Source organism: Aptenodytes patagonicus, chromosome 3 (assembly GCF_965638725.1).
Source record: "Aptenodytes patagonicus chromosome 3, bAptPat1.pri.cur, whole genome shotgun sequence".
In the NCBI taxonomy this organism is placed as follows: domain Eukaryota; kingdom Metazoa; phylum Chordata; class Aves; order Sphenisciformes; family Spheniscidae; genus Aptenodytes; species Aptenodytes patagonicus.
This window is the reverse complement of record NC_134951.1, coordinates 99,592,994-99,616,635: the sequence shown is the minus strand read 5'-3', so window position 1 is coordinate 99,616,635 and position 23,642 is coordinate 99,592,994. Positions and strand designations below refer to the sequence as shown.

The following is a 23,642-nucleotide window of genomic DNA, read 5'->3' as shown; positions in this document are numbered from 1 at the left end:
TGTGGCAACCACGTGTTTGATGCTCTATTGTTTAAAAGAGGAGCAGTCCCTTTTATAAGTCTTTACTATCTGGAAGGCAGATGTATAAAGATACCAGGAAAGTCCAGAGACAAAACTAAACCTCCCTATTTTTTTCCTGATGTTTGTTTGCTTTGTATTGTAATTAATTCTTTTTTTTTTTTTTATAGTTCTCACAACAAATTATCTTGGAACACAGAAAGGAACTAGCTGAAGGGCATTCTTTGCCATAGACAGTTTCACTCTGGAACATACTGATATGCAAGGTACAGTTATTTGAGAAAAGGGGAGAACAGAAGAGACGCTCAGACAATATAATCACTGATGCCCCGTTTCCTTAGGAAACCAAGCTAAGATTACAGCTAAATGAGCAATGTGGTTTATCTGAAATATGGTAGGTAAACCCTCGATGTAAAAATGTATGACGAATTCCTTTGTGGAAATGTGTTCAGAGGATGTCAGCAGTACTCCATCCCTTCTAGAGGCTGTTATTTCCAATTGAAAAGCCGTTCTTGAGAATGAAAAATGGAAGCCTATGTTGTTGTACAGGCAGATAGATGGCTGAGATGACTATGACGGGTACTTGCAGCAAGTCCATGGTAAGCTGTACTTAAGGTTCAGTAAGCCTAGAAAGTGGAGGCTCAAGACTGACAGTGAAATGACTGTTGTTTGTATAGCTCCTCAGAAAAAGTCATCCATTCACTTTCTGAGAAAACAGTTAAGACAAAATGTTGGCTTGATTTATAGGAAGGTTAAAAACAAAACAAGAGGTAAGTCTGAACTGTAAAGGTTCAAAGTCTGTAAAAACTGCGCTCCACATGTGGGGGAGATTAGAGTTTAGATTATTCTTCCTTGATTGAAATTACTTTTGGAAACAGAAGAACTGGACAGCTATTAGGGGAAGGAGAAACGAGAAAGAGTGAGCACAGACACTTCTAACTTTCATCAGGCTATAATGTACTCCTTGAACAAAGCAGGTGAGGTCTTCTCTTAGTGCTTGTTGAAGAAAACTAAGATGATGCCATTGAAAACTTTATTTCATACCTACTTATGTTGGTGAACACCCACCCACTTAGAACATTTACCACCAGACTGTAGCAAAGGTGCTACACTTTAAATAATCTTTCATAAGAGTAAACAACTGTCACTTCTTTGTTTCAGTTCAAATGAAATATCTCAGTGCACTGTCCGTTAACATGAATAATATAATCCTTTCTTCAATTCTGAGAAACACTTCAGTTTCACTATGCTTACATGAAGAGACCTTTCTCTAAATGCCCATACTTCATGACCTGCTAACTTGACTATACAAAAACCACTGGTGGACTAATTGGCAAGAACACAGAAACATGTGTTTCCTTTGAAGATCACAGATACTATATCAGATTAGATTTTGAAACAGGCAAATAAGAGGAAATATTCCGTTGAGTCTTCATGCTACAGAAGTTCATTTCTAGGTACAGTCCGGAATTTTCCATTAATTTCCCATGAAATATGAAGTGATGTTATTCTTGTTCTATGATATTTTCATTAAATAAATTATAGGTAAAATGCATTACCCAGGACAATGAATGGGACCACAACTTACTGTCATGACATGGTAGGTAAGTGACATAATGCACTGGCTCTTACAAATATTTTTCATGTATCATGATGCTCATGATCAACTCTTTCAGCAAAAAAAAGGTTTATTCTTAGAAGAATATGTACATTCCCAGTGACCTAAACACTGTTCTTTAATCTAACACAGTAAAATTATTGTTAATGCAAAGTCCAACAGGAGATCATTTTTCTTGGCTGTAATTCTCCAGGGAACTTAGGTAATGGAATCAAAAACTTGAGCTTTAAACAGGTGCTGGCAACAAACCTAGTTGCAGTAACCAGAGCAACCTTAAGCAATGTCGTAGTTACCTGGTATCTGCTCACTAGACTGGACTCATCTTTTTATGAGCCTTAGGCAGTTTGTGAATATATATCTTTGCATTAATTCCCACTGAACAAAGTTGGATTTAATTAAACAAACTTAAGATGTTACAATCCTCACCAGAACTGAGATGTAATATTATTCTAACAAAGAAGTTTAGTAGATATTTGCCAACTTTGACAAAATCCCTTGTTAGTGGATATCACCAATAAAGTAAATACTGATCTTCAATTTCACTTATGTTATAGATGATGCCACTTCATATATTTTGAATCTGTGTAAAACTTCTGTCTGCCATAATATTTTATCAAGACCTAACCTTTTTTTTTTAGCCAGGAAACTGAAGTATCTTCCATATTTCAGCACCTGGAAACCTGATGACATGTGGTCTGAAGGTACCCAGCTGTGATATTGAGAAAACTAAGTTACCCTCCTTAATTATTTAAGAAAAAAACCACTCAACAAGAAAGATAAACTTCTGACACCACTACCAATGATAAGGTAGGCATGAGTAAGACTGATCTGCTTTGGCACCTACAGTGTTGCTCTGTCTGAAAGACAGCACTTCATTTAGTTCTGAGTCTACAATCAGAAGATAAAACAGGTCTTGGATAATGTAGAGCTTCTCCAGGCCTACAGAAATTCCAAGGACATTGCAAAGAATACTGTAGGTATGATCAAGATACCCTCCAATACTACTTCTGAAAGCCAAGACGCCTTATTTATTATGCTTTCCACTCAAACAGATTAAGTAAACGAACTTCATATAAGGAAGGTCTTGCTCCCATTGATGTAGTGGGGGCTTAGCAGGTTCCAGCACACTTCAGAGCAAGTAAGGAAGAAGATGAAAGCCACTATCTCCAGAAGAGCAAGTGTCCTGGTTTTGGCTGGGACAGAGTTAATTTCCTTCCTAGTAGCTGGTACAGTGCTGTGTTTTGGATTTAGCATGAGAACAATGTTGATAACACACCCATGTTTTAGTTGTTGCTAAGCAGTGCTTACACTAGTCAAGGACTTTGCAGCTTCCCATGCCCTACCGACTGAGAAGGCTGCAGGTACGCCAGAAGCTGGGAGGGGGGCACAGCCAAACTGGCCAAAGGGACATTCCATACCATTTGACATCATGCTCAGTACATAAACTGGGGAAAGCTGGCCCGGGGGGCCGCTGCTCGGGGACTGGCTCAGCATCGGTCAGCGGGTGGTGAGCAATTGCATCATGCATCGCTTGCTTTGTGTATTATTATATTATTATTTTATTTCAATTAAACTGTTTTTATCTCAACCCACAAGTTTTTCTCACTTCTACTCTTCCCATTCTCTCCCCCATCCCACTGGGGGGGGGGGGGGGGGGGAGGGGGGGGGGCGCGGCGGGCAGGGCAGGGAGTGAGCGAGCAGCTGTGTGGTACTCGGTTGCTGACTGAGGTTAAACCATGACAGCAAGAAATACTGTGGCACTAATCAATCAGACCTCTGGTGCTAAGGGTTGAGCCCTGTGTTGAGAAAACTGGGCTAATGCAGAAGTAATCATGACAGGTTTTGCAATCTTGCCAGAGCTGATACTGAAGCTATCAACAATCCAGACACTGGTAACAGGCAACTCAGCACAGGGAATACCAATGCTTGTGTATTGGATAGTTGGTATCATAATAAAATTTCATAAATAAGTTTCTTTCATGGAGTGCTGGATCGTGCATAGGGTAGCTAGAGGATGACAGAAAGAACGGAGGCCATTCCTAAATTCAGGCTTGGTTTGATCAACCTGACACCACAACAGCTTGAGTTGCCATTTACATCTAAAGGCCTGAATGCTTACTTGCCAATGAAGGCAAGAAGAGAATGACACTTAAGTCTCACCACTGAAAGGCTACTTAATTTTAATGGTAAGTGAATTTGACGCATGCCATTGCTCACGTGGATAGATTACATAATTTCCACTGTCTTCTGCTTCAACGTATTGAGCTGACATTAAACAGTTTTCTAAATAATGCAGCACAAAAGCATTTGCAAAATACTTAGCATGCAAAAACACTTGTAATCCTAAATTCATACATACGCACATTTTAAGCTGCTGGTAGCAATTCAAACTATACTTAAAACTGATTAAAACAGTATTTAAAAGATATCCTATTACTAAAGCAAAACTTAATGTTTAAAAAAATTTTTTCAAGTCTTTTCAGTTTGGTTGAAATTAGTAAAATTGCTCATTTCCTCTCTCCCTCCAACATTGCTGTATCAAAGGATATTACTTGAAGATTTAAAAACTTCTACTGAATGACAGCTCCTTAAATTGCATAAAGTTCAACCATGATAAACAAATACTCAAATGGACAAAGATTAGCACACGGAACAGCTTGTACTCACCTATTAATAAATATCATACTAAATTTAGGTTGACAGCCACAACTAAATTAGCAGATAAAGTAATTACTGTATTTGATACTCCATGGCTTAAAAATCACAGCTACCAGAATCTATTTCTGTTCTGCCACTACATGACTCTACCAAAACTTCATAAACCAGTTTGCCAATTTTAAAATGTGCAGATTAATACATCTTATCAGCGATGTTACAGGGCTTAAGTCAGTATTTCTGAACTTTTAGATCCTGACTGCAAAGTTCTCCATCAATGCAGCAGAAAGGAAGCCTATTAATCTTAATTACTTTAACTACCACCAACTGCTTCATGAACAACAAGAAAAAATTTCAAGTTGCAGAACCATTTCCAGTATCAGACAGCTATCACTGACAGCATAAAATTCTTTTAATAGAGAAAGAATGAAAGAGTAATTCATCTGATGAGCCGAATTTCAGCCTGATGCTTTTATAGGAGTAATAAATCCCTGAAAACAGGATTCATAATATTGATGCAGAAATATTGAGACAAACTCAAAACTATTAATGGTGCAAAAGACACCACTTCAAATGCTTTTACCTGTCTGAACCAGTTTTGCTGCTTTGACACACCCACAATTCTTGTATATATTTATCCCTCTGAAACACAAGCATATAACACAAAGAAGCCTTTATATATAATGCCATATAATTACCCTTCATATTTCAGATGGTTTGAAAATCTATGTTTATGAATATAGTTCTCTGATCATGTTCCTGTTGACTTCAATGAGGGCTGAATACACCTCATGGAATAAAAAACTCGGTTGTCTCTTGACTGGCCCAAACTCCACCAACTGGGCCATTAGACCAGCCTTTCTATAAAGGCATCTGAAATATTTGTTTTTTTAAAAATTGCATGCAACTGGTTTCATAAGAGGAGTCATAATACTGCTTGCCTTGATCACTTTCCAGGATCATAAACCTCTTCTTTTTTCTAACACAAACACAGGGAAATGAATCTACAGCTAGTCCTTTCCCACAACATGAAGTGTAATTAATATTTCTTTGCAAAACAGGGAAGAAAACCCACCAACCATGATGTACACAATTCCTCTTCACTCCAGACAAAACATCAGTTTAAAGCTAGAAATTAACTACTTTTTATGACACTTGAGTACATCAGAGATTCCTTGTTTCCAAATGCAAGTGACTTGATTCTCATTACTGAATCTCAGAATAGTTTGGGTTGGAAAGGACCTCTAAAGGTCATCTAGTCCAACCCCCCTGCAATAAGCAGGGACATCTTCAACCAGATCAGGTTGCTCAGAGCCCCGTCCAGCCTGACCTGGAATGTTTCCAGGGATGGGGCATCCACCACCTCTCCGGGCAACCTGTTCCACTGCTTCACCACCCGCAGCGTAAAAAATTTCTTCCTTCTATCTAGTCTAAATCTACCCCCCTTTAGTTTAAAGCCATTCCCCCTTGTCCTGTCGCAACAGGCCCTGCTAAAAAGTTTGCCGCCATCTTTTTTATAAGCCCCCTTTAAGTACTGATCGGCTGCAATAAGGTCTCCCTGAAGCCTTCTCTTCTCTAGGCTCAACAACCCCAACTCCCTCAGCCTTTCTTCACAGGGGAGGTGTTCCATCCCCCTGACCATTTTCACAACCCTCTTCTGGACCCGCTCCAACAGGTCCGTGTCTTTCTTGTGCTGAGGGCTCCAGAGCTGGACACAGTATTCCAGGTGGGAATAATCAGTTACTCTGATTATTTTCAGTACTGTTATTTTCAGTATTTGTGTAAGAAAAACTGAGACGGAAGATTCAGTGAAGCCATATCATCATTCCAAAAAGTTATATGGCAATATATATTCTATACTGCGTACCTCTCTGAATATATTGCTTTGTAGGTGTTATTTTATTGATTGAAATCTACATTTTAAATCTCATATTTGCAACACATCTAACTTTCTGCAAAACAAACTGCAGGAAAAATACAGCAGAAATAAGTAAACTTTACTCTCATTCCCCCAGTCCTTTACAGAAAATAAAATTAAAAAAAAAGAAGATGAGCACTCTTAGGAATCCTTTTACTGCTCCGAAATTACAAGGACATATTAGGCGCACGCACACTTATTGAAAAGTTGTCTACCTGCCTTTTTAGCATGTAAATGCTTCCAAACTACTGGAATAGCTGTACAACCAGTAATTTGTTACAGAAAGAAATTTAAGACTGCAATAAAGAAACAAAACATTACATCAATGTGAAATTGTATGTCACTGAGAAGTTTTACAATTTTTTTTCCCCCCATTTTATGTATGAAAACCCAAGAGATTATGTGAGTTGTCCTCTAAGCATCATGTTGAATCTCTTTAAGAACGTCTGTGGAAATCAAAACAATATAAAATTTGTGCTTCTCGGTCCTTTATGTTGAGATGTAGTTTCATCACCGTGAGATATGGAAAGAGAAGACACTGACACTCACTCTGCAACAGAGGTTTTAAAGATATTAGTGTGCTTTGGGTTTTTTTACAGAATCTCAGAAACATTAAAGTCTTTACAGTTAATGACACGTGTTGCATACTTATGTATAATATACCAATCTCTGCATCACCCATGGAAACAAAAAGGAGCATACTTTCCTCTTATTATGGCTCAACAGTTTTGGTCACTAAAGGTGAGCTTGAGCTTGAGAATTTTGTTAATACCGCTAAACTTAAAAAGGAAATATACTCTTAAAAACAGAATGCAAATTGAAGAGCGTGAAAGTGGCCATTCACTTTTGAACTTCTTTTATGATTTCACAATCTTAAAATAGAATGTACCATTTTCCCCCCATAAATGATATCAATGCCCAGGAATTTCTCATCTTGCTCAAAAGAAATACAAAACATATTGAAGACCAATAAACAAACATTTTGCTAACAATTACGTTTGTACACCACCAGGATGGAACTGCTCTGAAAAATTCTTCATATGCAAATTCCTGGAAACACACAATGCCAAGTTCATTTACTTTTTCTTCATTTTACAGGTAAGCTTCTGAACACCTGCAACTGGTAACAGTCTCTAGGTATGGGGAGGGGGAATCAGGCCTAGTACCCAGAGAAAGATTTATACAAATAGATAAAAAAATAAGTAGGTGTCTAAAAATTACCTTTTTATGTTCCTACTGTTAGACAACTTTGAATTTTAAATACATTATTCATCTACAGCTAAAAGATTTATCAGCAACAATATGTAGTTCAGACTACTTCTCCCCCTGCCAACAAAATCTTTTTTCAGACACGGTATTCCTTAATGTACTATTTGGAGGGAAATACTTCTCTGTAATAAAAATTCCTTCTGCATTTTTTTTCACTCCCTTCCAACTTATACCAAACAAGAAAGCATAACACACATCCTTTTATGGTTAAAAAGATCCTGACCAAGGTTCTTAATGTTCTTGGACAAGCGATGCCCACATTACCACAACATTTTCTTGACTTAACACAGTTTGAAGATGAGGATGATGCCTTACATCCTCCAGGCTGAATAGATTTGTTAGGAAGACATGTCCTGACAGATACGCTTAAGAGACTAAGGTCATTGATTAATCAAGAAAGGAGTCCATTAAAATAATGGAATTAATGTATTTGCAGATGGTTACTTAACAGGACACTGCCAAGGTATTTTTGTCAATTTTTGAATACTCCTTTCTCAATCAGCATTAATATATCCTTTGCTGTAAATTTGTCTAGCTTTCAGTGTGTTAGAAGCTGGTTTGCAATTAATCGCTGCATAAAAAAGTAAATGGTCCCAAACTAATCGTTTACTTAAAAATAATAAAATGAACATTTTCAAATACTTTGTTCTCCATGTAATAGTTTTGCAAGGATCTGAATGTACTCATACACAGGAGGAACAAGTAAATATCTGGAAACAATACTGTGGAAGTTTCAAACTAGTGTTTTCAAAAGTATACATGCAGTAAGCTTCCAAAATATTAATCTCAATAAGAATCTTTTTCACTGTATTTCTCAAAGAATCCAAAATTAGAACACAAAGATGAACAGATAAGACTTGTTTCCACTCTTTGTGGTTCAAAAAGCACACTCTAATGTGTTTTGTATAGCTGTAAATATCTTAATTGATAGTACCTTCCAGAATTGCCTTAATATGGTAATGCATAGATTATTCATCTTTCTCTACAAATTCAGACTCTTGCTTTTTCTGTCTGACCCCAAAATAGCTTTTGCATATTAAATGAGCTGTTAAGCTGTCTTCATATTGAAAACTTACTATTGCTTCTCTTAGCTCACGTGAAGGGAGAGATTTCCTTCACAGTAACAGTAACTCAGTGGAGGAAGGAGAAAACCAACTGCACTTTGACCTACCACAAATGCTCTTGCACTGATCACTTGACTAAAGATTTATTTTTAAACTGTATAATCCCTTAGATGGGCATTCCCAAATTGATTTAAACACCACTGACAGAGGATTAGGTTGCAGGAAGGAGTTTACAAACAAATTCAACCAAACGTCTCAGCGCTAATCAAGCGTAAATACTCTACTTGGGCATTCATCCCACTTGAGCAAAATTGTTCTAAAACTTTTTGGATGATGAAAAACTTTGCAGTGTCAGCAAGTTTTTCATTCTAATGTACACACATTGTAATGATTTTTCCCCCTTTTGATTTGGTTTCAGATTCAGTGCATATGTGAGCACACTTTCAGATGCCTCCCCACCCTCTTCCCTCCTTTCCCGATCCTGCTTTTAGTCTCAAAGATAATTAAGTTCATAGAAGCTATATGTAGATCAGCAGTCAGGTATTCCGATTACCCCACCAAATACTATGACAGGTAAATTCAGCTTGCTATGAATGGTAGCAACTGGGGGGCCAACCAGTGAAAACACTTCCCATCTTCTCACTTGATAAATTGCTACATGGGACACATGGGAGAACCATAATGGCATAGCGTACAAGTTCAAGGAGACAAGGGATTAAACTTGCATGAAATGAAGCTTCACTATTTCTACTGCTCACAAATCTGGTTGTTTTACTTAAAATCTCAAAACCTACATCTGTGTGTGCCAGAAAACTGCACACATATCACCTTGCTCCATAAGAGTAGTCCTACTGAGCACACACTCGCCTTTTTTCTTGCTGAACTGCATGGCAAATTTTTTTTTTTCTTTTTTTTACATCCTATTTATACAGATCACTATTACAAGTTTCCATGTTTCCCGGGAATGCATCCCTCCAAATCTAACAGACTGCAACTTTTTCAATCTTACATGGATCTTCTCTTCTTACTAGGCTTCCAATGATTCTCAGTTCTCTTCTATTAAATTACCTTTTTAGTGCTATTCCTTCTTTTTTATTTAGTATTGAAGCATTATATTAATATACTGTTTATTCAAACACAGTTACTTACCTTTGATAACAGTGATAACATTTTGGTATCACTGGCATAAAGCTTTCTACACCATTTTTATGGGAGGGGTAAATTTACCCAGTTATATTCACAAGATTTATAAATAAAGAAGCCAAGAAAAAAATAATTCTGCATACTGCAATGCTGTCTCACATGAGTCAGAGAGATAATATACGCCTCCAAGTTGCTTTAACAGGTATAGTCTTCTAAATCTGATACTATCATTGCCTGAAGGCCTGTAAACTGGGCTGCAGTTTGATCACACATCTTTTCAAGAAGGAACTGGCAACATGTGGTAAACAAAACAAAAAAAATATTTTAGTTATTAAGTTGCTGCCATGCAGTAAAACTGATGCTGCAAGAACACAATCGTAAAATGCCAGTCTTGTTTATTACTAATTCAGCTGCACAGCTTCTCATGAAACGTTTGCTATTGCAACCAGAAGAATCCCTCTGACAATTTCGTTCCAGCATGTCTTTTGTTTTAGGAGAGCTCATAAAGCATGCAGTCCTAAAGTGTCATATTATTAGCACCACAGTCCTTTATTTCTACCAAACAAGTTGCACAGATCCTGGTCACTAGTCTTTATTCCAAATAGACTGCCTGCTCTAAATAAGTCTTTTTTATCACCCAGTATCCATGTATTAATTTCCACGTCTTGAAATAAAGTCTTAACAACGGTTTCTGATTTTAAATTAAAAAAAAATAAAATAAAAACTTGCAAAAGCAGCTTGAGTTGCTACGTTAAAATGAATATTTAATGCAAGATAAACAGCTCTTCTGTTCAGCAGTTCTTGTGCAGTCAAGGTTAATTACACAGAACAAAGCCTAGAAATTACTGCCATTTCAATAGCATTTTACATACACTGTCAAAATACATGATATGCATAAAACAAAATGGATACACAAAGAACTACATTCTACCTAGAAAGTTAAGTGTTCCATTTGCAAACAAAGATGAAACATAGTGAAAAGAATATCAAATTAAAATTGTATCTTAGTTTAGATATTTCTCACCCAGAGAGGACCATCAGACAGTCAGCAAGCCAGGTTTCATGTACTCTACTCCTTGCTCTGTCATTTATTTGCTTTTCAATTTTTTTTTTTTTTTTTTTTTTTTTTTAAAATCAGTGAAACAGTGCTTTTCTTTCACGCAGAACACAGCTGGGCTCTGTGAACTTTAGAACTTCCATGATACCTTCCTTCCAAACATCGTCAGAGATACACTCCATTTCATTGAGCTCTAGAACATATTAACAAGAGCCTGATCCTGAGAAATGTTATGTACTTAGTTTATTGCCACTGAAGTCAGTGGCATGCAGGGAGCATCTCATTCTTTTCAGAAATGGAAACCTAATGCTTTTTATTGGTTGGACCAATAGCTGGAACTCTGAGCCCCGGTCTTTTTAATGCTAGGGGGAGTTTTGTTGTTGTTTATAGTTTGGCAGGGGCAAGGAAAAAGCAGCATACAATCTTCCAATGGAAAAGGTGACTTATATGAGTCAATATAACATCTTATAAGTTATTGTCCAAATGTTAAGAGGTGTCCATGATAACTAAAATCAACAGGTACTTAAGATACTCAAGAACAGTAAAGAATTTTAAGGAGGGACAACATAAAAATCCGTATCAGTGGAAAAATGGCCTACGAGAAAAATCTCCAACAACTCTGAAGTCATACAACTCTCCCTGCTGACAGAAGTAGCTTGTTTTTCCTTCAAGAAAAATGTGCCAAAATGCACTGGATCTGAATGACTGCTCATTTTAATTGTGATGAATTGCGAAGGTTATAGAGGGGAGAGGAAGAACACCATTCTTGTTAAAGCCTTGGACAAGCTCTCTACTCACAGCTCAGGATTCCACCGTAAGTTTGTATACACCTAGTTCCTCCGTGCTTCAAGTCCTGTCTAAAAAATAGAGGGTTTTTTCCGTATGTCACAACTACTGTGAACAATATATTAAATAAGAACTTGTGAGATGCTCTGTTACTATTTTCATCTAGCCTATGTAGATGAAAAGAGAGAATACCTGTATGTATGTCAAAATGGTAACCTGCATATAATTTGACCTACATTTCAAGAGCTAATCTAATCACTTAACAATAGTAAGATGAAAATTAAATAAGATTTATTACTTACAAAAAGTCGTAAGTCTAGGTGAAATGAGATAGAATTAATCATTTTATCTAGGACACACTATAAATGCTAAACAATAAAAATAATAGTTTGGAATAAGCGTGTTTTTTCTTTGTTAACCAACATATTGTCCTCAGGGTTCTTGCAAATGAGTCGCTGATTATTTACATACCATCAGTCAGTCATCAGTTTTAGTCAAGACATCAGTCACATTTGTCTAACATTTTTCTAGACCAGAAAAGATGTTCCAGTAAAACACAGAGTATCTGATATCTCCATATATATAAACATGTTTAGATATATTAAAAAAGGTACATATTTCAGCAGTTTGTTACTAAATCTAACTCCAATAAGCAAATTGTTAAAATGACAAAGAATGGCAAGAGTTGGAGCAGCATTATTAGTTTATTTCACTATTTTCCTTCAGCAGAAGTACTTCCTATCTATATTATATCGGTATACTTAAATATTGTATGTGCACTCCAGACAGTTCATTATGTAATTGAAAACCAACATTTAATTCACGGACATCTTTTTGCACAAATTTAGATGTACTGGTAACCTCTTAAGACCTAAGGAGTGCACCTAATTGAATCCAATGAAGCCAAATTAATGCTCCTCCCCACTGCCCCATCTCTCCCATGGATGTGCTGTTTGCAATGATTACAGGTCCCAGCACGTGAAAGACATACAAGTTCTAGCATGAACACTTAAATCATTAAAACAGAAATAGAGAGTCAACAGGTCTAAGTTTTATTTATCTGTCTTTCACTGTCTCACTGAGATGCTGCTGGACAAGGCAGTCTTTCCTTTAGCCTTCTTCATCTAAAGTCTCCTAAAGCAGAAAATACCGAAATACACCTTATATAAACAAGCAACTACTTTCCTAAACAGAAGTTACTATGAAATGCAAAGCTTGATAGAAACATGGCACAATATTCATTAGCAATTAGTGGAGAAAATGCTGTGCATTCTTTTGGTAACATGGAAGCAAAATGGCAGAACGTCCTAGACTGTTTTTTCTTTTTACTTTATGTTTCATGATATTATGATCAACGACATTGTCAGTATCAATTAGACAAAAATAAATGTGATGGATCATCCAACCTCAGAATGTTTATTGCTGAGAGTAACTGATTCAACAGTAAAGCTTTTTTTATTTTTTTTTTTATATTTTTGGCTTAAATCTTTAAACCTATGAAACCAAATAAGAGTGAGCAGTGTAATACAATCTGCTACACAGTTATTTTTCAGATACATATTAAAAAAACCCACCTTTTTAGACTGACAGCCATCAAAGGATTTTCTGTATTTAACAAAAAAAAAGTTACCAGTGCAAATCACAGAATCCAAAACAAGAATGACTAAGAATCATATGAAATCATCATTCATGTTAGTACTATTCTTTCTTAAGATAGACATTATCTAGTAGTCTGAAAGCCAGAACAAAAAAAACCCCAAAACAGTAAACCAATCCAATCACTGAAACAGTAAATAACAGGCACTTTTGTATACAAAACTGACTTTAAAACCTCAAAATATGAACTGCTGTAGGACTTAAGCCCTGATCTGAAGCCTAAGGAAGAAACATAATAGTAGAAAGAGGCTTTGGGCTCAGCACTGAAATATCCTTCTTAACATCCTACCATCATGCTTTAGGTACTTCTATATTTGCAAATGCAGATTTGCTGGTTAATGAATTTTACAGATTATTGCTATGTTCATATTCCATGCTCAACAACTTCTCAAATATTTTTCCCTTCAAGAAGAAATGGCAATGGGGAACTAAAGAAAAAGTTTTAAAAAAATGTATCCAAGATCCTCTTCCCAGTTTAAGACCACTGTACATTGCTTGTTCTACATACTATGGGTGGACCATGACAGATAAAACAAGCATCATCATTATGTAATAACCTGCAATTATTTTTATGACTATTGAATTCCATTCTTCCTATGCAATACATAGAATGCAAATGTAAAGCAGTAGTACAAATTACAAGCCCTAACAAGGCAGTAAATCTGAACCAAGTCACGCAACATAACGTGTCTATAAACTTTCCCACCAGATGCAAAAAAGGCTTTTAAGAAGCTGTTCTTTTTACCTTGTTTTTCTTTTTTTTTTTTTTTAGAAAATTAATGAAGAAAACCCTATTTCTACTCATCTCAGAATAGCAAATTAGTAGTTCTATCAAATTAGAGAAAAATTCACAGAAATTGAGATGTATATCATAAGATTTAATTTATCAGTAGATGTGGCAGTTCTTTCCTTTACTATTGCATTAGAAAAATAAAATGTTTAAATGTAAGATAACTGTCATCAGAAATACAGTTGATTGGAGATTATGATTCATATTAAGATCATAACCTATAAAAATCATCAGCTGTGCAGAATGAGCTGTTCCAGTTGACAGATCTTATTAACAAAATCTTCCAATAAATTACAGAATAAGGCGATTTAAAAACTTGCTTTTGGCTTTCAGCATATGAAGCTTAAGGTGCTCCTGACACTAACATGCTTTATGTGGTTTTAGTAACTAGTTACTACAAACAAATCATGTTGTTGTGGAAAAGCTGTACTAATAAAATCTAGTGAGAATGAAGGGAACTGATGAGTTTAGAAAATTCAAATATAACACGTTCTGATTATAAAGTATACTTTGATAGGGCTTTGCTTCCCTTGGTTTGTGGGCAGAAGATATTAGAATAAAATCATGAAAGGATGACTAATTAAATTGTAGTTTCTATAAGTATTTCTGGAGCTTCACTGAATTATAGCAGTAACACTTTACTCTTAACTCTCCAATGCCAGAATCAGTAGATTCTGTGGCAAAGCAAGAAGGCCAACCTATTCTGCAAAATTCTGTAAGGTTAATAATTAGGCTGCAGCAGTAAGACTAGCTAAGAAGCGCAATGCTTCTATGCAGTGGAATAAGTAAGATTTTACACTTTTACCTACAGTGACAACTGAAACATCCCGCTAAAAAAAAAAAGCCAAAACAAAAACCCCAAACCTTTACAGCTGACAGATCTTACGTTTTTTAAGCTATTAGGAAAAACCAGACACCTAAAAATATTTTATCACCAAAAAAGTCACTATTTTTCTGACTCCACAACTTCCTAAACTGCCAGAAACATTTCACGACATGAACAACTTCTTATTTTTTTATTTTTGGCCTCACTCATTATGCAAGCTCCGCTGCTTGGAGTTTGCATGCTTCTGCAGCAGGCTGCTACTCTGACACTGGCCAGCATATTGAGGAAAAGGAACTCTTCCTTGATGGTACTTCATTTAGTACTTTTTGATGAAAAAAGTGGACAGCAAATGTAAACCGCCGATTTCTGGGCACAGGCTAAAATGAAAGATTCTTAGAGACAAGTATCAATGACATCTCTTCTTGATAAATGTCTTCCGCACACACAGGTTACATTTATTTTCACGGCCTCTAGACAGTACAATTTACTGGCTTCAGCTACTACAAACTATTCTGTTTTGAATGTTGCCAGTACTAACTTGCACAGACCCACTTCTAATCTAAAATCTGAATGGCTCATTGTAATTGCATGTTCTAAAGCTTGCCTTTAAACTATTAACAGAAGAAACCTAGACAATCTTTGACGATTCGATATTCTGTTTAAGTAATTTAATGCTGGTACGATAAGCAATCTAGTGAATATCATACTGACATCTACTTTTAAAAATTAAACTATTTGCTCTGAATGCTTACATACATCTCAAGATAAGGAATACGTTATGGAATACAATTCAGGAAGTTAATGTTATGGCTCTGTCATAAAGTCTTAAGTAGTATAAGATCAATAGCAATCTATGTATTAGCTTAGAAGATCTTTATGGAAAGCATGGTCAAAGTATTGTGAATAATGAGAACTACATATTATTTCAGGATTACCTGCAAGTCTTATAAACTGCCAGTTTTTCTATTTGTAAAAGAGGTAAAATGACAGCTGGCACCATAGACATAACAAGCTTCATATGACGTACAGGTCCATCATTCTACCCAATACAGAAGACATACATACATACATTACGGGAAGATAGTCAAATAGTATATACTGCATAATGGTCTATGCTCTTTTGAGAGGTAGCTGCCCAGCATAGTGTAAAACAGTCTAGTGTAAAAAGATCAAGTCAGATCTGGACTCTAATCCTTTCTTGCCATTGACTTTGTGACCTTAAGACACTACACATCAGGTTTTAGTTAGCCAGCTACCAACAAAATCAAATGAAGTTTAAAAGCAAAAGAAAATACTGTACTTTTTCAGAATAGTTAGCTCAAATTTTTGAGTTAAACAGCAGAAGTACTGCTTTTTATACAAGTGTATTTGTGTTTTGGTATTTGCAGCAATTTAACACAAACCTTAAATGCTGTCAAATAAATCAAACTGCTAAATCACAATTGTGAAGAAACCAGCCTGGGGAAAAAAATCTCATTTGACCCTGCATATTATACTTAACTTTTGTTTATTCTCTACTATAGCTGATTACTCAAACATACACAAGTATTACAGTCTTTTCACAGTACTTGGAATTTGGTCTACGTCGTAAACAAAAGTTGCACTTAAGTCTTTTAACAGACTTCCAAATGATGAAATCACAGTAAGGAAAAACACAAATATGTTCTTATCTTTCAATTTGAACTTGAGGATAAACCTTTTCCATTGACAGTCTTACACACAACTGTTTGGCCCCTGGCAATGTGTCTAGACAATGTCTGTTATTTGTTTCAGTTCTGAAAGATACACACTAAATACAATGGTCATCACAAAAAAGCTCTTCAGAAAAAACAGGTTTGAAGATTTTTTTAAAATCTTCTACAAAAAGAAATTAGGTCTGCTTTGCATATTTCCTTTACACTTTAATAGTAAGAAATTATTGGAAGGCTGCTGGTCACAGCATCATAGTTAAATTGGTCCAGATATTAGCTATTCACCAGAGCACAAGCAGCAGGTACATAAGAATAGGAAATGAATACTTTAAAAATTACATACAAGAAGGTGGTGGTAATCAGGGCGCATCTTACTTAGCCAAAACCTCAAAGAAACATGGAAATAAAAGAAAAATACCTAAATATCTTGTTTTCAACAGCAACACTGGCAACATACTCTAAAGTTCACTCATACAGTGTAGCCATACTACAGTCACATAATCCAGTACAATTTGTAAATTACTGAGCTGGAGATATTTAATGAATTATCATTATGATAACACATGTCCCTGTAGCTGACCAAAACTACAAAGAATGAAACAAAATTTGGATGAGGTATTTTAGATGTGAAGTCTATTACCTTCATTATTACTGTGGCATACATGATATCTGTAAAGATGCACAAACGTGAACTACTGACTCTCAAAACCAGTATATACAGTGAATACTTCCATTTATAAAATACTGTGGCAAAAATTAAAAATGTTGCAACTAACAGAAAAGAATTTAAGCCAAAATGAACGTGCTGATTAAAAATCCAACTGCAAAAAAGGGAAAGGGAAAGTATAATAGTAAACAGATACAGATGTAAGGATTTTCCTGAGCCAAAGCCACGTTCTTGTCAAATAAGAGAACCTTCATGGAAGACTTACCAAGTAATGAACCTTGCAGTAGTTTGAGCCACCAGCTTGATTCTGCAGTTGTTTCAACACTTAAAATTTTCATTTGTCAAATGGATTTGCATAAGAAAACAATTTAAAAGTGGATACGAAGGTCCACATTCAATCCAAAACCTTTGTATTAAAGTATAACTTTGTAAAGGAAAAAATAATGAAAGGGTGTATTTTCCTAAATGTGCTTTTTCAATGTAAACCAACATTTCTTTTTGAACAGTTCTTCAGCTTGGAAAATAAAGAATGATACTTTTTCTTTCAAATGTGAAGGAATATGCCAAGAAAACTTATGAAAAAAGATTTATCTGCTGCAGTCATTACAGGGGGTATTATGTTTCCAAATAAACAGTAACTGAAGAACTTTTACTAGAATTTCAGGATTCAAAGGAAGAGACAGTGTACTCTGCATTGCTCTTTTAATCATTGTTGCTCTTCTTCATATATTCTGCTATTTTCCTTAAAACGCACATGCACTTGAACTGAATTTTAAATTTAGTGCAGTGAATACCTTTAAAATAACCTGATAAATCCGCCTCTCCAGTCCATAACAACCCAACTTATGCTACGCCTTCAAATTTTTATTCTTTATAGGGTAAGAAGAATACTCTCATCACCATCAGTACAAAGTTGACAGAGTAAGATCTTATGATTCCAGACTGTATTCTCAACAACTCCAAAGATTTTGTAACACTACGGACTGTTCTCACAGTTTGCACCCTCAAACCTGAATATTGACTTAGTATACAAAGCTTTACAGTCACACTTGTAGTGTGATTACCTACTGACATCAATAAAAATTTCAGGAGAGCATTACAAATCACTGGGGTACTAGGAGTGATTGATGAGGCAAAAATAATGGTCTTTAAATACTTCACCAGATTTTAACTCAAGTCATATTAATTAAACATCAAAAAACAAGATGGCAGAGAAAGCATAACACAGCTTTGAACTTTGCAAATCATCACAGAGAAGCTACTGCACACTATAAGGCTGGCTACAGACTAGAACATAATTCAAACACATTAAATTCTGCAGTTAAACATTGAGCTGTTAATACACTAACAGCCTTCAATTACTGACTGCTCTTCCACCTTTCAGGGTAATATATTAACAATTATTTCCACTGCATCAGTAGATGCTCTATCATGTACCATAATCCAGCAGGTAGCACTGAAGCCGACATGACTGGCAGACACGATGGAAAATAATCTCCTATTTTATTGCAACAAATCAAAGATCTATTTATGTCAAAAGCCTCATCAAAAAAAAAGAAAAGAAATAAGAAAGACAGGGACAGCTTAAAAAAAAAAATCTGTATTTTTTTTAATAGCTTTATGAATTTGGAGTAGTCAGAGCATAATTATTTCCACCACAACAGAGTAGTTCCAATTCTACCTGCCTTTATATTGTTGTCGTATGAGATGACATTCATATAGCTGATAATGTCAGAATACAAGGAGCTAAAGGCAGCAGGGGTAAAAGATCTATGCCTGCTACGGAGCACTCTGTCATAATCCATGCTGGAGCCTGAGTCAAACCATTCTTCTGCTGTCAACAAACACTACTGGAATAAAACAATATTTCTTCTTCTGTGGCTACTCATCCAGACTACATATCACCTTCCTACCACAGACAGTTAACCTGTCAGTTTGCATAGTAGAAGTCTGCATAAGAAAGCTAAGGATTTCATCAGTACGTTGCCCATCAAGAAGGATCTGCTGTTGTAAAAATCCAGGCTATTACATACAAAAATACATTAATTTTAAAACCCCAAAGCTAAGACATTAAGATTTTAGAAATGTCAAAATAAGGGTAGCCTGGGAAACTTTGATTCTGCTACCTTCTGTGTGTGCCTTTTCACATCACACAATCTATATATGCATGCAAAATAAATACATGTTTTCCTTCAGACTAATGAATCATTCAGTACTCAGGGTGAACAACACTCCAGGAAGCAGTTGTGGAACACCGATGATTTATCTACAGTATACCAACCTTGTCTAGAGAAGGTAGAAGATGTTTAGTGAACACGATAGGGAATTACAGTAAGGAGGAGAATGCTGTCATGCATTAAAACGTTACCCTTTAGAAACAAAAGTAGAATCTGTTTCTATCACAGGGTTCCTACATGATGACACTTACATAACTCATACACCACCTTCCAACCTCCAAGTCATGCAGTGTCCCCAGAGACTGAACAGAGGTATTAAGACAGCCCTGCGACTGAAGCTACTGAACATACTGGGTATGCACTTGTCCTGAAATTCTTGACCAATTTAAAATTGTTCCTGGAAAATACGGCACTTGGACTTCTGGCAGGAGCAGACAGCATAGTTCACGCTAGACATTCTCAGTCTCCTTTTTTGCACAGAGTCTTTCAGAAGCAAATCACAGCTATCCTGCAGTCCAGGTGAACTGTTGCTGCATCCTGCTTCGCAACGCCATGCTTCCTGAAAAGGCCTTGGCCAACCCTCTTACATCTGACTGGAAACATTCCCATCAAGTGAGAAGAGAAGGCCCTGATGAAACACAGCAGCTGGGAGAAGGGCTGCTACCATGAACACAGGAACAATCTGAAACTACCTGGACGTTTTTGAGAAAGTTAGGAATGGCTCATTACTCAAACAGCAAACAGTCTACAGAGGGTAAAGAGATCATAGGATACCGATCTCAGACTACAACCAAAAACTTCAGATTATAGTTGTGCCTGCCTTTATTTTCATGGTTCTTAGCTTGAGACATTTTATTTGGAGAAACACTGAAGATTCACACTTGCAGTTGTGATCTAACAATAGTTGAAGACAGTTCTAACAATAAGATGAAGAGGAGGTAATGGGATCTACGCTGGCATTTTCATCTCAAGACATTAGTTGCTAAACTTTAAGCAGCTGTTGTTCTTTCCAAATATTTAAAAGTAAAAAGCTGAGTAAGAAGGCAGACATGCAGTTTAAAGGATAGATGGGTGTTGGTAACATCAGCTGACTCAAACCTTGTCTGCAGTAGAAGTTCTGGCACTTCATTCTGACGGTAATTATAGACAGAGAGAACCCAGATCTCTCACTGCATTCTCTGAATATAGTAACATTGACCTTATGATGGGCTTCCACAGTAACTGTTTGAAAGAGTGACCGTCCTCCTGCTGTGAAAACCACTCATTTCAAATTATTTCATGTTGGTAGTTTGTCACGAGTTTTTTTGTTTGTTTTCCTCTTAGCAGAGAAAGAAATACTTTTTTCCAACTCACATCAATACTCTGTAGTCCTACTTTCTAAAATACCTGGTCAAATTAGTGTTCATTGTAAACAATGAAGCAAAGTAATCATCAAAACCTTCAGTTCGTGTCGTCAGTATTTGCTTTCACTCCCTGTTAAGAAATGGTATATTTAGTTTGCTTTTCTGCTTCTACTATCAAGACTACTGGTACAATTGGACAGTTCATTCAAAAACGCAACACTTACATAGCATGAAATTCCACAGACTCATATAAAAAGAGTTGATCTGGAGATATTTAAATTTATTCCCCAAGATAATACCTTGGATGTGGTCAAGGGTTTGCTACTTATCATGTTGTCTAAAAACCCAGAACATCTGCATTGCACACCATCTTCTACAACAACCCAAATCCTGCAAGATCCTTTAGAGTGATAGGTGTATATTTACTACCTGGTAAAACAGCATGCAAAACAACAGTATGTCTAACATCACCTTTCCAAAACATAACCCAATCAGGTTTAGAAATGGTGGACTTTCAAACTCTTGGAGAGGCGGAAGGCAGGAAAGTTAAAACAGTTACTAAGAACATTTCAATAATTCATACTCTCTCACAAACACTGTCAACTTCAACATTCATTTTACCTTGAGAAGGTATGTAGGAATGTTGCTGAAATCTACAGGCAACTTCAAGAGGAAGCGAGCTGAGAATTCTCCAGTCTGTGGAAAAAAGGTAACACTAATGAGACCTGGTCTAAAACAGAACCACAAATTGAATGTTCTGAGGATGAAATATTAACCAGAAAAATGTGTAAGAGCTCATACCAAACAGAAGGGTTGAGATTTAAGACAACATTTCTCAATGGAATTACTGAAGAAGAAAAAAATAATTTACAGATTTCACAGATGTTATATGTGAAAACACCTTAAAAACCATAAAACATCATTTCCAGTAAGTCAACAGCAAAAAGTAGTCAGTACGAAACAATGTGCATGACAAAAATCAGACTATACTTTGTTAGGTCCTAAATATAGATGTATCTTGGCTGTACTCATTTCCGGACAAAGGTCCGGCAAGACCTGCAAATGGTCTGAAAGCAAAGCGAAAAACCTGACAAATTTATAAGAGTGTATAGATAAAACAGAGGCATCTTCACAAACACTGCAGGTATGCAGAAGAGAATTTGCATTGAGTAAGGTAAGAATGTATCAAAAGCGTCCTCTAAATAAACATAGAGGAAAGAACCAAAGTAGACAGTTTTATATAATTTGTTTTCAGAATTATGTGACACTTAACACCTAGACAACCATTTACTGAAAATTTGCCAAGCGTCCCCTACACATTGCTCTTTTTTATGCATAAAGTGTATGCAAAGGAAATGGAAAGGATTTCCTTTCTGTTTCATACACTTCCTCAAAACCAGACTTTGTCCACCTGGTTATGAAGCAATGATGTTGGCTCTTTCTGAAAAACAAATGCTTGTCTGATTTCCTCCATATTAATTTTTTGTCATCCCTATTTTTTAATTCAATAAAGTAGCCATACAGCAAGTATATTTGTAATGTTGAATGAGCAGTACAAAAAGCATTAAACATTAATTTTATCAGTCAAGTACAAAAAATCAGGACATCTTGAGACAAGGTAGCAAAACTTTTTTCAGTTTTAACACTGCCCTATCTTTGCATACGTACAGTACTTAGTTACGTGATGACATACAATTTTTAAAAAACAGTACTTCATTTTAACAGGCAAGGGGACAAATCAAAGCTGTGTGAATATGCAGCATTCATTCTTCCACAGTAACACACACGTACTACTTCACTATTCCCTGAACATAGTTATGTGTACCTTATTTTCATTTTACTATTTTAAATGTTTTGCATAGCCACACAAAGAGAGAAGAAAAATACTTTCAAGCAAGAAATCTATGATATACAAATTTTAACAAAGCATATATCCATCTATGGTGAATGTGTATATTGCAATTCTCATTAAAAGGGTGAATGTAAATTCACTAGATTTAATATCTAATACACTAGATTTAAACAGGATCATCTTTTATTGTGTATACAGCTATACCTTGTGGTAAGCAAAAGCCTGTAATATATCTGGAATAATGGAAGCATCCTTTCTGTAAAATGCAGCAGTGACCCATGGAAGAGATGTAGAGGATCTTGACAGCAAACAGGTTGCCTGGGACCGCGTCCAGACAGCTTCTGAATATCTCTAAGGATGGAGATCCCACAATCTCTCTGGGCAACCTGTGCCAGTGCTCAGTCACCCTGAATACTAAGGGCTTATAACCCATACAGGTGTCAGAAGGATGCCTTTCGGGCCACTGCTTTACTACGTTTAGTAGATGTTATCACAAGAACTCCACATAGCTATGGGGACAGCTTGTCAAAGGCTATGACAACTCTTCAAAAGGAATGAATTCAATGTCTTTTAAAACCTGTACTGATACTGAAAATTTGCCATATGCCTTTGCCAAATAGCCAGTACATTTGCCTCCCCTCTCAATTAGCTGTGCTAATCCATAAATTGCTTTGAGCTCAGCATTAGAGAAAACATAAAGGTTGTCACTGGCCATACACCACTGGACCACAAGCCTCCACAGTGACAGACCACACCGATTGCTATGCATATTGATTCAGAAAGGAACTGGCTGAAAAAAGTACTGATGGAAACAAGCCTGCAGATGCACAAGCCTCTCTGAGAATGTACTGGAAGTCAAAGTCAATGGAAACTGGCTTTCCAAAATGAATGGTAAGCTGCTAAGCAGGGCAGCTGAGGAATACAAATGACTGTTTGCTAAGCACGTTTTTCTGTGGTACTGACATAAAATAAAATTGAGAAGGAAAAAAAATTCTACAGAACTGGATTCCTTCAATTAATTTTATGCCTGAAGTAAGCAAGGATTTCATCCCAAGCAACTAAGCACATACAGACAAAGATGCTGTATTAGGCAGATGTACAATAAGCAATGC

At 36.2% G+C, this 23,642-nt stretch overlaps 1 protein-coding gene across 2 annotated transcripts in view; it reads right to left on the bottom strand.

The window, feature by feature from the left end:
- The window catches only part of BABAM2 (BRISC and BRCA1 A complex member 2), a 181,664-nt gene that overhangs the window by 96,742 nt on the left and 61,280 nt on the right, over window positions 1–23,642 (bottom strand). For both annotated transcript variants that reach the window (XM_076334393.1, XM_076334394.1), the window contains exon 7: window positions 21,300–21,374. In XM_076334393.1, the coding sequence (XP_076190508.1) occupies window positions 21,300–21,374 (75 nt within the window). The remainder of the gene's footprint in view (window positions 1–21,299; window positions 21,375–23,642) is intronic.